This window comes from Ciconia boyciana, chromosome 1 (genome assembly GCF_034638445.1).
Source record: "Ciconia boyciana chromosome 1, ASM3463844v1, whole genome shotgun sequence".
Classification (NCBI taxonomy): Eukaryota; Metazoa; Chordata; class Aves; order Ciconiiformes; family Ciconiidae; genus Ciconia; species Ciconia boyciana.
In genome coordinates, this window is record NC_132934.1 from 201891400 (window position 1) to 201905967 (window position 14568).

The 14568-nt window shown below is 37.3% G+C and overlaps 1 protein-coding gene across 1 annotated transcript in view; it reads right to left on the reverse strand.

Moving 5' to 3' along the window:
- The window catches only part of DDX10 (DEAD-box helicase 10), a 197456-nt gene that overhangs the window by 170341 nt on the left and 12547 nt on the right, over positions 1-14568 (reverse strand). The window contains exons 6-9 of the mRNA XM_072850575.1: positions 13841-14030; positions 11469-11595; positions 10077-10239; positions 8323-8407 (exon numbers count right to left, since the gene is read on the reverse strand). Coding sequence (XP_072706676.1) covers positions 8323-8407; positions 10077-10239; positions 11469-11595; positions 13841-14030 — 565 coding nt within the window. The remainder of the gene's footprint in view (positions 1-8322; positions 8408-10076; positions 10240-11468; positions 11596-13840; positions 14031-14568) is intronic.

A 14568-nucleotide genomic window follows, 5' to 3' on the forward strand; every position in this document is an offset into this window, starting at 1 on the left:
ACATACCGTGGTTATCAATCAATTCCACCTTGCCATGCAGCTAGAGTTGAGCTTGTTCTAACCACATTCAGAGTAAATTCACATCCTTGCCACAACCATCGTAACATATAGTTCAGTCAAATGCACCATATTTTAATTGTCAATGACATACGAGTCACAGTGATACCAGAATAAAATAGGAATGGGAACCATCTGATTGACGGTCATCAGGCATCAGTGTTCTGCTGTAGGGCAGACACCCAGCAGGAAAAGAAAATGATGGAAAAGCAATGGAAAGAGAATGTAAGGATAGCCTGTGTGGATATGCAGACCTTACAGGAAATGTTATACAGGTTGTCTTGAACAGATGTATTGCAACATGTTTCCCTAACATTTGTATTTCAGAAGATATAAGTTGATGCCAAATTTCAAGAGAGTTAAAGGCAGTATTTCTGCTTTGTTTGGCAAGAAAAAAATAATCTATTTTAAAAACTGGCAAAGGAGAAAATGGAGGCAATGATGTAATCTTAAAATGTGGGGGAGAAGGGTTGCAGATATAAAGATACTTGTATTAGTTTCCTGAATTGGAATACTTCACATTACAGAAAACTCAATATAAAGGAGGTGATAATGTTTTTGAAGGTATTTATCACACATGAACATGCAAGGAACGATAAGTATATAATTTTTATGCTTTGGAGGTCACACATCTACCACCATACTGAAAAAACCCTCTGTTTTGTGAGGTTTTTTAATCTCTAACTTAAATGGGACTTTACCAAGTTGACTTGTTTAAAGATCTAATTTTAGCTGCACTAGGCCAAGACGGATTAGTATCAACATATGCTGTCATCTCATCTGTCAAAAGACAAAGAAGTAAGGTATCACTGCAAAACTTGTGAGCTTAATTCAAAGCTATTCCTAAAAAGCTTTGCATTCCAAGCCAACAAGGCACCTTTGGAAACATGAGTATTGCAGAAACTCTCCACAGTAGATCCCCTCAGGGAAAGGACATCAGGCATCAAGGAAGCCCAGTCAACTACTCAGCTGTCTCTTTCCCACCCAGGTCAAATTTGGCAGAGACTTACCAGAAGTAAGCAAAAGACTGCTTTCCTTAAAACATTAAGATCAGTAAGCTAAGCATTTGGAATAGCATCAAAACCAAGCCCACTAAATTTGCCTGGTTTTGCATGCGCATTATGATACACTCTAATTATATATTTTCACTCTTCTTCCACTGGACTCTTTGTTCATCAGACATGGTTGCCAAACTATTAATACAAAACTATTTAATAGTCAATGCCACTGTGAGGCCAAATTATCCACCATGTAAGGTGATCATTTATTCACTACGCACCGTTCTCAGAACATAAATATTCTGGAGCACTTGATTTTGCAACAATAATGTTATTTAAACCTTTGCATACAATTTTAGTTTCCATAAAGAATGCAGAACAAGACAATTCCATCACATGGAATAACTGACAAGCAAAATTCAAAAAGCAGCACAGATCCCTGCTTCTAGAGCAAAGATTTACCCCTGTGAAGACTGAAAGAATATGCCAGTGAAATTACATAGGTATTTGTTAATGCACATACTATTGCAATTGAGCCTTGAGGATGAGGAAAAAAAACCTGGCATAGTACAGTTCTTCATCTGTTGTAAGAAGTACTTGAGAGAATCACCACCTGAGTACACAAATATACATCTAGTTTTTAGAAGCTAGGTTACAGTGACTTCCCAATCTATAGGTTAGCTAAAAACCTAACAATCATGGTTAACATAATATGGACTAGACGAAAGTTAGAGTGAGTCAAGTTCTATTGTTTCTAGCGTATAATTTATATTTTATTTTTAAATTATTTTCAATTCCTTGATAAAATAACTTTGGTAGTGAAGGAAAAAAACATTGTATTGATGGAGACATTTGTCTGTGTTGCACTCTTATGTAAAGGAACAACATAAGACATCTAGAAAAATATATACAAAAAATATCAAAATGGACAGTTTTATTCTGCGAAGACCTATTTCAATCTGATACGCATACAAGTAAATCTGTTCACCCACACGCTATCCTTCAACAAAGAGAAACTAATATCCATATCTACCCCTAAGGCCTTCCACAGAAATACAATAATTCACAGTTTTGTTTTAAAATTCAACTATTAAATCTGATTATATAAGATACCATTTTTAAATATATTTCTTAAACAAAGTAACAGCTTTAGGTGTCTCATATCGGGCTCAATTCAGGCAAAAGTTTGTTTCCAACTATACTACCTTCCGGGCCTTCTGACACAATGAGGACTGGTGAAATCTAAGCTTCAAAACAAGAAAACATTATTTCGCCAAGCCCAGGAGCAAGAAGAGTTTTATCTACTGTTTATCATACCTTCTACACTGCCGGGTTTCTTCCCTAACACGGTAATTTGTTATTCTTTTTTAAGGGACAAATGAGCACAGAAAAAAAATTCATGAATTGCAGAATTTCTATTCCATCTACATGATCAATGGTCTCTTTTTGTAACAGGTATTTTTCTTTAAAACAACAAATCTTTAACAAGAGATCTGTGTGCGCTGCTAACTGAAACTGGGCTGTAACATCTACAGCAAGCCCTACTAAAGCAGCCCAACAAAAATTACAACAGACCAGAAAGCGTGCTTGCTCTTCACAGCTGAGCAAACGCTGCAGACAGCTCGTGTTCACTGCTGGTTCCTCGATTCAGCCAGGGAGATGAGCTCTTTCCCATGGGTTGTGAACAGCCCAACATCTCACGGAGCATTTAAAACAAACAACAGAAAGTGAGCTGGCTTCATTTTTTGGTTTTGCTTTAGCTCACTTCTAATGCTTTGTTCACTCCTATTTCTCCACTGCATAGACCTTAGTTCAGTATCCTAAAGAAAATATCAGTAAATATTGCTATGAAGTTAGAGATTGCTTCGGGGTTTGTCTTGTTTTGTTTTCCTCTGATCACTTAATACCCTTTTCCTTCTCCTGTCTGGACAGTAGCCCATTTATATCTCTTGCCAAGTTCTGAGAACCATGCAACTGAGTTTTATTCATACCACAAAACCATAATCCCCTTCATTCAGTCGTACTGGCTAGGTGTCTTGTTTGCCAGACAGACTTAGTCACAAGAAATAATGGACAAGGATAGGCAGTGGCTCACCAGCCTTATCATGCTAGTCTCAGAACAAATTGAATTCAAAAGGCCTTGGGAGGTTGTTGGGTCCTCCAGCCTAGACTGTAAACAATCCATTTTCCACAGCAGCTGTGTCCACTCTACTGCATTAAAATACATATGCTTGTTTATTTTTTATTACAACTTACAGGATAGCTTCACGTCAGCAGAGAATAACCTTAGCCACTTAATATTTCAGTGTATCGGAACATTCATACCATGCCATTACGAAAAGAATTCTAGCAGCTAACACAGTGCCAGTCAGTACAACTGCAGCATCGCAGGCCACTGTCAGGAATGTAGCTAGGGTACAGTGTTTAATTTTAGAGAATTTAATAATGTGAACTGCAAGTTAAATATGTGGTGTCAACAATTTCTTGTGACCTCCACTAGCAGCTATTTTTACTTAACTTGAGTTAGGATAATTACTTGACTGCAATATAATATGAGATACTACATTTATTTTTAAAGAAACATCAGTAAAACATCAATGGGTCTTAAATATAAAAAAAAAAAATAATCAAACAAGGACCTTCCATCTTGACTGTACTGTTTATTCAGGACCCAAGACATGTATCCCTGGGATATATTTCCCAGTGAAAAGAAAAAAAAAGAAAAAAAACCCCACACCACCACCAAGCTTCCACCATTGAAAAAAACTTCCATTAAGTGATTCACATTTTTAGTGCCACTTGCAAAGATTACTCTAAAGGCTTATTAGTCTCACTTTCACACATATGATGTGGAATTACTTAAGGAGAGCTCCAATGAGCATGCTTCAAAGTGTTTTACTTCATGACAGAATAAGATTATATGACCTACCCCTTGCACCTTTCCAAAATTTGATGTGCATATATTCTTCAGTATTCACAAGGCATCAAAAATACTATAGATCTTTTAAATCTTTATTCATACTTCTTAGCTCTAATCATCACACCAGCCAGTACAAAGATGGTAGGCAATAGAATATCCTGCTTTGTGAAAATGGACTTTTATTATTCCATTTGTTTTCAGAATATAATTTACCAAAAGGAAAAAAGCATCTGTAGAGCCAGACAGAACATGCATGCCTGTTTGCACGCTACCTTTAATGATGACAACAAAATTACAGTGACTTTCCTAGGTCAGTTTAAGCACCTAAGAAACCTAACCAACGAGCCTGGATTAAATACCATCAGAAGTCTGAGCCTGAGTCAGATCTAAAACCTACATAAAATTACAGAAATACCACAGATAAAAACTGCAGAGCAAAAAGATGTATTCTGTTTAACACTCCACTGTCAGTGTCTTTAAAAAAAGACTCCTGACGGGGGGGGGGGGGAATCACTAAACTCAAGTAACAGTTTTTAATAGTCTCCTCTGAAGGGAAAGAAAATAACAAAAATTAAAAAAAAAAAAAAATGGAGTGGAGGGAGGAATGTAATGCTAGGGAAGAAAGAAATTAATGACTGAGACATGCCAGGATACAGGTACATCCAAAATACAAGATATTTGCACATGAATAAAAGATAAAATAGACTTTTCAGTGTCTTTTCTACTCATCGATGCAATCACGACTGAAAGAAAAACATCCCTATATATGTTTCTTTCATGCCATACAACTTACAAATTATGGTTGAGAAAAACAGTTGGGGAAAAAAGTGAGTATCAGTGTGCTTCAGAAATTATTATCTTCTGCTGTCCCCTAGTGGCATGTTGTAACTTGTTTCACAAAATTGAATAAAGGATATTTTCAGCTGTAGGCTTCATGGGCTACAGAACAGAAGGCATCAATAGAAATTAAAAGCCAGAATAAGTTTTGCAGACAATTGCTACAAGTAGCTCTTATTTACTTAGAATTTTTGAAACTAAAACCCACAGGAAAACACTGTGATCTAGCATTTTAAATTAAAGACTTTGCTAGGAGATTGTGTGACAAAAATATAGGCAAAAATATTTATGGACATGGCCACAATATTGTCAGTATTTTAGAAATTCTGTTACTGAACTAGCTAAGACTGTAAATAAATACTTTAAAATGCAGTTGGAAGAAACAGCTTCCAATCACTCCAACCATAGCATACCTTTCAAGTTTAAAAAAAAAAAATCAAGATATTCCAATTCTACTACAAAGTAAAAGCATTACTGGACAACACCCAGATTTTCTTGATCTGACTTTACCATAAATCAAAAATGCAGGAGTTTCAATTTATGTTCTTCAGTAGGATTAAATATATGCAAGTGAAATGCTACTTAGGGAACACAGTGGTCTTATCCACCTAAAAATCAATCATTATCTTTCATCTTAGACAAGGTTTTGCAAAACTGTAAAACAGATGTGGGAACACATCCATGATTGTTAGTCAAAGGTTTTTCAGCCCCATCCCCAAAATAATTTCTCTCTTGACTTTCATATTTACTTTTTTAATCACAAAATAATTTGATTTCAAAAGTAAACAGTATTTGGCATCCCAGTTTTAATTACAATTTAATACAGTCTTAATTAGCTGAGATATTTAATTTAGCTTTCATTCTATGCTATTATACACTCTCATAACCCATGAAAATTTGTAATTATCTCTAACCTCATTAATGAGGACTGCTAAACTGCAGTTCAGTTTATTTTTATCAAGTTTCTAGAATAAACACAAGCTTCTCATACTAACTGTAGCTATTGAAAACCAGTGAAGTTTCCTACTCAAAACTTAGAGTTCACTGAGAAGTATATTCTCAATCATTCAAATCTAAAACTGCATTAGCATATTTACTTAGTGCACAGTAAAACTTATTAGACCTCTCCCTTGTTTTATTTTCAAAGATTTATTTCATGTTGCTAAGTTCACTAAACAAATCACTTTCCAGGACTGCTTTGCTTTATGGACAAAGAGAGCCTCTGTGTTTCTCCAAAGTGAAAGCCCAGTGCAGGCAGAACCTTCCTTAGTATTTGTTTCAGATTAAGAGACAGAAAATAACCATAAAGCTTTTCCTACAGAAGGAATTTGCTTTCAGTATTAGTCACCACCCTGCCAGCTCAAACAACTTTCTCAGACGTACTCCCAATTTCAGTAAGGTCTAGCTAGGTCTAGCTGAAACATTAACGTAAAGGGAAATGCGAATGACAGCCCAGTGAAGCAAGGGGCAAGCATCTGGCACAGCCCACGGCCTACAGGAAAGACTCTCTGCCCCAATTTTCTGCCTAAATCTGTCCCTCAAGCAATCACAGAAGATTGTATTTAAGAGGCCACCGAAGACAGATCCTTAAGGGTGCAAGGCTAACGTCCTCATCAGAGTGATATTTTATTAAAAGCTTTGTGGAAAACGGGGGTTAGTTGTCTTTATGTAGCTCCTTTCCATCTCTAAACCTACTTACAATCGCTCTTCTCAGCACCTAATGAGAACTGAGACAAGGCTGAGGATTATAACTCCAGCAAGGTGCTTTAACTCAGTGACACAGCTCGGGAAGAGCTCAACAACCCTCCCAGAAACTGCCAATTAAACAGTGCCAGATATATTGTTTTCCCTTCCACAATAACAGTACACCATAAAGACAAAATTACAAGCCTTCTGTGGAAGCCACACAGGATTAAAAAAAAGGAAAAAAAACCCCACACAAAAAACCCTACAGAATTCTAACTAAGCCTATATGCTTTTCTCTCAATTGGGATGCATGAGAATACATCTAGATGTGCATTTAGCCAATTAGCTACATGTTTTATCTAATTATATATAACATTCGCTGATTTTGTTCATAGACAGTTTTCTTCCAAAAGCATTTAAAAATGTATTATTCCCTTCTATTATAACAGGTAGATAGGAAAACGGAGAACCCAGGACAGAATGGGGCAGGAGCATTACCAATTACAATAAAAACATGGCTAAAACTTCCACATTCTGAAAGAGGGCTGGAAGTACACACTCCTATTACAGTCACCAAAATTTAATGCCATCTGATCCAGAAAGATACTTCAAACTCCTATAGTGCAGAGTGCTGAAGTCCTGTTCTAAGAAACTGTTCTGTCATTAGGTTTGACTTCTGCCTACATTGCAACAAAGATGATAAAACCCTACTACAAACAAATTAAATCATGTACAAGATACAATGCCAGGTCTTACAATTCGTCCTTCAGATAACTGCGTAAAGTTTTTGATCTACTGCATTATAAGCAATAACAGCTCCTGTTTCTCTTAAAAATCTACTTCAGAGATCAAGGACAAGGTTTGCAATAGAATATCTGGGTAACTCCCTTCCATCACGTTGTGGTTTAGCCCCAGTTGGCAACTAAGCACCACACAGCCACTCGCTCACCTTCCCCCTGGTGGGATGGGGGAGAGAATCCGAAGAGCAAAAGTAAGAAAACTCATGGGCATGACATCATATGGTATGGAATAGCCCTTTGGCCAGTTTGGATCAACTATCCTGGCTGTGCCCCCTCCCAGCTTCTTGTGCACCCGGCAGAGCATTGGAAGCTGAAAAGTCCTTGACTAGTGTAAGCACTACGTAGCAACAACTAAAACATCAGTGTGTTATCAACATTATTCTCACGTTAAATCCAAAACACAGCACTATACCAGCTACTAAGAAGAAAATTAACTGTATCCCAGCCGAAACCAGGACACATCATAAAGGCTTAGCCACAAATATTTTAACTAAAGCTATCCCTAACAATATAATTCTACAAGAGACTTAGAAAATTAAAATTTAACCTGTAATTAACATTATTTGATTCCTTCCTCCCCAAATTAAAATAAGGAAGAAATATTTCCATTCTTTTGAAGACTCTTCAATGACACAAAGAAATTGGATTCACAGTCTAAAGCCTTATTTATCTATAAATGGCAGTGGCAAAACAAGCTTTTCCACCCACAAACATGCTCAGCTCAGCCTTTGAGGTAATCCTGCCAAGTGCAAAAGATTTTTGCTTCCTCACTATTAAGCTTCCCTGATCAGATCAACCAACTGGACATATTTTTTCTGTCTCCTGTAAGGAGTCTCTGAAGCTCACTAAGAAATGATTAAGTCAAACCATTACTCAAGTAATCAAAAGGGTCTTTTGGTGATAACAGCCCTTCTTTCTTTCCAATTTATACCTTGATTTTTTCAAGTGAGTCTTTAGCCAATTATCTGGCCCTATAGCAATCTAGTTTTAAACATTAAAATATTAATGAAAAGTGAAAACAAACCTGGCTGTTCTTCCCACTCTGTGGATGTATGTGTTTGCATCTTCTGGACAATCAAACTGGATGACCCAGTTCACTGCTGGAAAATCTGTGTAAAGAAAAAATATGACAAAATTTAAGATCACTGTACTCAAAATCCTCCTATTCAAGAGCAACATATTATTTTGGAGCATTAATTCTTGTAGGAACCCTCATTTAAACCAATTTACAGACATTGGGTGCAACCTCTGAAATAAAAATAAAATCGCATGTATTAGCATATCATAATCATCCTCTTCATCAAAGAAAGCTAAAATTAATGGTGTCTTCATTTCCTGAATTATGACAGTACACCAAATGGAACATAATTTCACACTTGACAAGAACAGACAGGTTTTGTGTCACACAGATGATAAAACACCACTACATTTAACAATTAAATAACAATATCTGACCCACTTTTCACCTACAGTATCAATATCCAACACCACTGGGGTTCGAAGTTAGCTGTGATGAGACAGCACTACTTCAGCTGTCCACATACAGAAATATCATAGTCCCTCTCAAAGACGGGAGGGGATGACCAAGCCTGACAAGGAAATCAACACTGAAAGTGAATGATATTATTAATAAGCATTTTCTAACTGCTGTACTTCATCTGGCAGCAGCATGCTTTGCATTTGAGTAAGTTTGTGTTACTTCCTGACCAAGTCTGTAGCTACGCTGTATTCCACAATTATACCTACACTCTAAACCCGAACAACCATACCCATATTAGATCCTCACTAGTAGGATTTCAGCAGTGTAGAAGGTATGATAAACAGTTTTCATTTCTGCCTTTGATTTTTAGAGCACCTTCCTTTTGTAGCAGACTGACAAAACCTTACATTTTGGACAACAGAGTATGCTATCTGAAAGAACGAGTAGACTCCTGAACAGGCTTGTGTCATACCTAAATGCCTCCAAGTACTAAAAAAAAAAAAAGACAAAAAACAGTCTGAAGTAGCCACTGAAAATATAAAGTAGTAAATCATAATTCAGCAGGTAATGACCAGAGGAAAGAAACTCAAGCCAAAACAGACCCTATAAATATTCTTGCTTTTCCCCTCATCTATTTTTCTGCCTCCTTAAGAATACAGTCCTATAACACCATTCACACTTCAGCCATTAAAATTTCTTCAGGTTTTCATTTCTACATCCTGGTAGGTTAGTAATTTTTCATATCCTTTGGAATAACCCACAGGATACAGGCACATCAGAAATACTTAAACCTGCTGAAATCTTGCCTTAAGGCCTGTAGTAAGCAAATACATCACTATATCCGTCTTCTCCTGTTCCAGATATTTCACAGAACCACAGAATCGTATAGGTTGGAAAAGACCTTTAAGATCTTCGAGTCCAACCGTAAACCTAACACTACCAAGACCACCACTATTTGTCACAGAACATGGCTGGAAAAGATTGTCTACAGACTTAAATAAAAGACAGCTTCCACTGACTACCTCACTAACAAATGCCTTTACAAAACTAGTGACAGCATAGGTCTCTCTGGGACAAAAAGAAAAAATAAGCACAAATGAAGTGGGCCTCTTCAGTAAAGAAATGGCAGAACCCTAAGAAGTATATCTCTTCTGAGATACCCTAATGAGCTCTTAAGCAAACTACAGCTTCATTTCTTACAAATCAGGTTGGTCTTCAGAGCATACTATCACTGATAAAAGTCTCAACAGGGTTAGATCACCACTTTGTGAATAACTATTGTTTCTGTGGGTACGTACCCAGGCCACGAGCTGCAATATCTGTAGCAAAAAGTACTGCTGCCTTTTTCCGAACAAAACAAGTGTAGACTTCCATTCTCTTCATCTGATGCTGCTTGCCATGGAGTGCCAGTACAGGAAGACCAGGCTGAAGCTTACAAAACACTCTGAATAGATACTGGACCTACTCGACAAACCAAAGAGGGGGGGAATTACCATGCAATGTTACACTTCTTAAGATCATATCCAGTATATAGCAACTAACTTAGCACATCAAATAAAATACACTTTTCTCCACATCAGAGCCAAGAGATGTTATTTTGAGACTTTGTCACACGCCCAGGTACTAAAAGAGGAAGCGAACTGTGGCACAAGGTTGGCATGTTGTTTGATGGCATTTCCTAAAAGGAGCCAGAGTAGGTAACAGCAAGAATGACTTGGGACATAACTAGTTAGGTTGTATGCAAGAGACTGAAGTATCAAAAGTCCACCAGAAGCACTGCTTTTAGACAATACTGGAGGGGTGCAGTGTCTTATGCTTGCACTCAAAGTAGTCTACACAGTCTTGGTTTACTATTTCAAGCTTCAGCAGCTTCTCTTATAAAAGCAGTCTGTTTACTCTTACATACAGAACCATGATGCACCATTATTTTATAGCAGGCAGCCATCTAATATTTAAGAAAATAGTTACAGAAACTGCATATATTGCAGTACAGCTGCAGCTCAGAGAATTTCTGTACAACTAAGCCTACCACCTCACCGTACTCACCAGCCAACTGCAGAACAACAAAAATATTGTAAGCTCTTGCACAAGTGGAAGAACTGCAATGAATATTTACTACACCTCTGTATGTTGTAAAATATCTGATACATGCAGTAGTTATAGGAATAAATACCTGTGCCATACAAACACATACAAATAACCTTAACACAATAGTCCCAGGACATTTATACAAGTAGATATTTGAAGGATTACTTCCTATATAACCATAAGAAAAACCTTTCCCTGCACTATTTCACAATTATAATTTCTTATATAGGCAGATTTAAAAGCTTGTTAAGAAAGTAGGTTCAACTATTAAAATACTCTGTAACTCAACTATGAAATGTATCACGAGACAAAACTGAAACAGCTGGCCCTTACTGACATAACTTTTAGCATTCATTTTTAACAGCAGAGCACAAAAATGGCTGAGTACACTGAGATCCCCAGGACCTTCCTGCATCAAGCCTCCGTCGCTGAGCTTCCCAGCACCCAGGCCCTGCATGACATGCCTACAGGTTATATTTGATTCCTCCCCCAATTTCCTATTGCAAACTACTCCAGAATCTCACCTCTCTGGTGCCTTGACATCTACGTGAATATCTTAACAGTTTTTAAATGGTACAGGGGAGGCAGGGGAATAGCCATACCTCTTTACAGCTTGCAAAAAACACAATGCTCTTCTTTTTCAAGTGACTTCTCAGGAAAGAGTATAACATGTTTACTTTTTGCTGAAGCTCACAAACAACATAGTTCTGATCCAAAGTTGCCGGCGTACTAAAAAAAAAAAAAAAACAACCCAAAAAGTACATGAAGATACCATTAGTTCCCATAACATTAAAACAAGAAAGAAAAGAAGGGAAGAGAGAGAATATACAGGCATACAATATCTAGACAGCAGCCTGTCCTTTCTTCTAAGTCAAGAGTATCTGAAAAATACCCAGAAAAAGGAGAAGGGGGGGGGAGTCAGTTTACTTCTAAATTCATTTACTACTAGCAAGCCAAACTCTTTCCGTGTCTAAGCAGCAACATTCAAATTGCCTTGACTTAAAATGCCATTTTGTCCATTAGTCCTATCAAAGCACCATTTGTGCTTAAGGCAATGTCAAAGCACAGTCTAATCACGCACAAAAAAAAAAGAGCATTGATGTACTTTCACTGATTACACCCTGACATACAAAGTGACTTTGTAAAGCTCTGAATTGTTGAAACTCACCTTTCTGTTCTTTACAAAATAAACTAAAAAAAAAAAAATTATTTGGCATATTTGTCCTTGAAATACATCTAAATGCTCATCTCTCGCAGTTCCTCTGCTTCACCCTGGACAGACCAAGGGTATTAAAAATTATTTTATTAAAGGTGCCACTTGGGAGGATGAAATTACAAGACACTGCTCCAGTTTTTATTCTGCTAGTCAATTTGAATCATGCCACAGCACCTTCTGCTTTGTGAGTCTTTCAGAGGAAACTGTTTTCATAAGGCAATAGCCTATTGTACACTGAGGCAGTAAATTCTAAAACAAATGAATAGTTTCTTTTTTTGATTCAGTTTATTATCTAATTGCACTCTCTCAAATACTTTAAAAAATTAAATGTAATTTAAAATAGACTTCACACAAAATGCAAGATCTATGAAACAGATGTACAATCAGTCCTCAAAATGAAGACTACATACTAGGCTTGTACATCCTCTTCTGCTAAGAGGATATTAACCACACAATTTTTTCTGGTAATCATGCTTATTTAAGATGCCTTTGATAGTACTACTGATTAAAAAAAAGGTATTTGCAGTACAATACAGAGATAATAAAATCAAATAGTTAAAACTGGCTCAGGATTCAACCTGTTTCTGCTGTTCATTTTGCTGATGATTGCTCATTTGCTCTTGGGAAAGCCATTTTTATCACTGTGCTTCACCCTTCTCCTGCATCTTATATATGGAAAGATACGCATACTTCATAGAAAAGCAGGAAAAAAAAAAAATCATACACGTTCATAAGCAGTTTGACACTTAAATGATAGAACCCACAGAAATGCAAAACATTAAGTAACGTTCTTCACTTAGATTTCAAAAGAAAAAAAAGTGCCAAAAAACAACGTGCATATTTTTTTCATTTAGTGACACATTAGATTTTTTGCGCTTGGCAGACCACATACTTCACTTCTCACAAGGCCTTCCTATTCTGATCCAAACTGCGTGGCATGACAAGTTTATTTCGTGTGCACAGCAAACCCAGCGCATCAGGAAACCACAAGACTTGCTGCACATGGATTAACTGGTGAAACAGTGGAACAGGTTGCCCAGAGAGGTGGTAGGAGCCCCATCCCTGGAAACATTCAAGGTCAGGCTGGATGGGGCTTTGAGCAACCTGATCTAGTTGAAGATGTCCCTGCTCATTGCAGGGGGGTTGGACTAGATGACCTTTAAAAGGTCCCTTCCAACCCAAACTATTCTATGATTCTATGATTCTAATACCACATGCTTTCCTTTGGGCACCTAATACTGAATACACAAACAAGACTGTTATTCTGCACTTTCCCAATAGAGTAGCATTTCCTTGGAAAGCCAGATTTATCAACAGCACACAGAAGAACTGTATTTGTGCAACACATCTGGTGGTTCTGCATTGTGAGTATACACATACAGGAGGCAAGGAAGCCAAACAACAAAAAAGTAGCAATTCAGAAGCGAGTGCTACAGCCAGGACACTACTCCATCCAGGCTATAACCCACTCTGGAGCTTGCTCCTGAGGAAGAACATTTCCAGTCTGCAAAGCTGCTTGAGGAGCCACAAGGGAAGTGCAGGTTCAGCCTCCCTGTAATGAATCAGTCAGAACCAGTACCCTCTTATCTGAAAATTCCTTGCTTTCAGGAAGGCACAGAACAGGATCAGACACTGCAGGAAGGAAGATGCACAACGTAACTTATGATTCAGGGAACTGACAGTCAGAGAAGCAGTTAAGTAGGATCACCATCTGTTTAACCCCCCACAGGAAGAAAAAAAAAAATTATCCCAACATACCTGAATTTGGCCTTCTCATGAACCCAAACATATTCCGGATCTTTCAGACTCAGCCGTGCAAGATCCTTCACTGATTTTGTTTGTGTTGCAGAAAAAAGCAAGGTCTGGCGTTTCTTAGGTAGATTTTCTATGATTGCATTCATTGTATCAGCAAATCCCATGTCTAGAATTCTATCAGCTTCATCAAGAACTGAATTGAGAGACAGATTTGAGAAAGGCTGGTTTCAGCTTTATTTACATTTAAAAAAAGAATCATACACCAAATCCATATAGTACAAAAATCCATGCCTACTTAAACTGCAGCGATTAGCTTAATTACTGTGTATGACAGGATTCTCTTTAGATATTCATGTACTCCATAAAATATGTTTTTTAAAAAACTGCAACAGAAGTCATAGCATTTCCCATAATCTATGCACTACAGCCCTCAGTTTCACATGCTGAAGCATAAAAGATCAGCATTTCAAGTAAACAGTTCAGCAATTTGCAGACAGACTGCAAAGTAAAAACTCCCTGTCCTATTACAGAAACAAAAGCATGGAATATATAACAGTGCTGTACTATTCATGACAGAGCAAAACAGACTCTCCTGTACCTAGGCTGAATTTAGCATTGAAACATAGGGAATAAACACAGTAGCACAGAGACAAAGCTTTAAGAAAAGGGCCTATGTTTAATGCAAGTCTTGTCTAACTGCCATGAATTGTACTAAGTGTAGCAAGCATCAT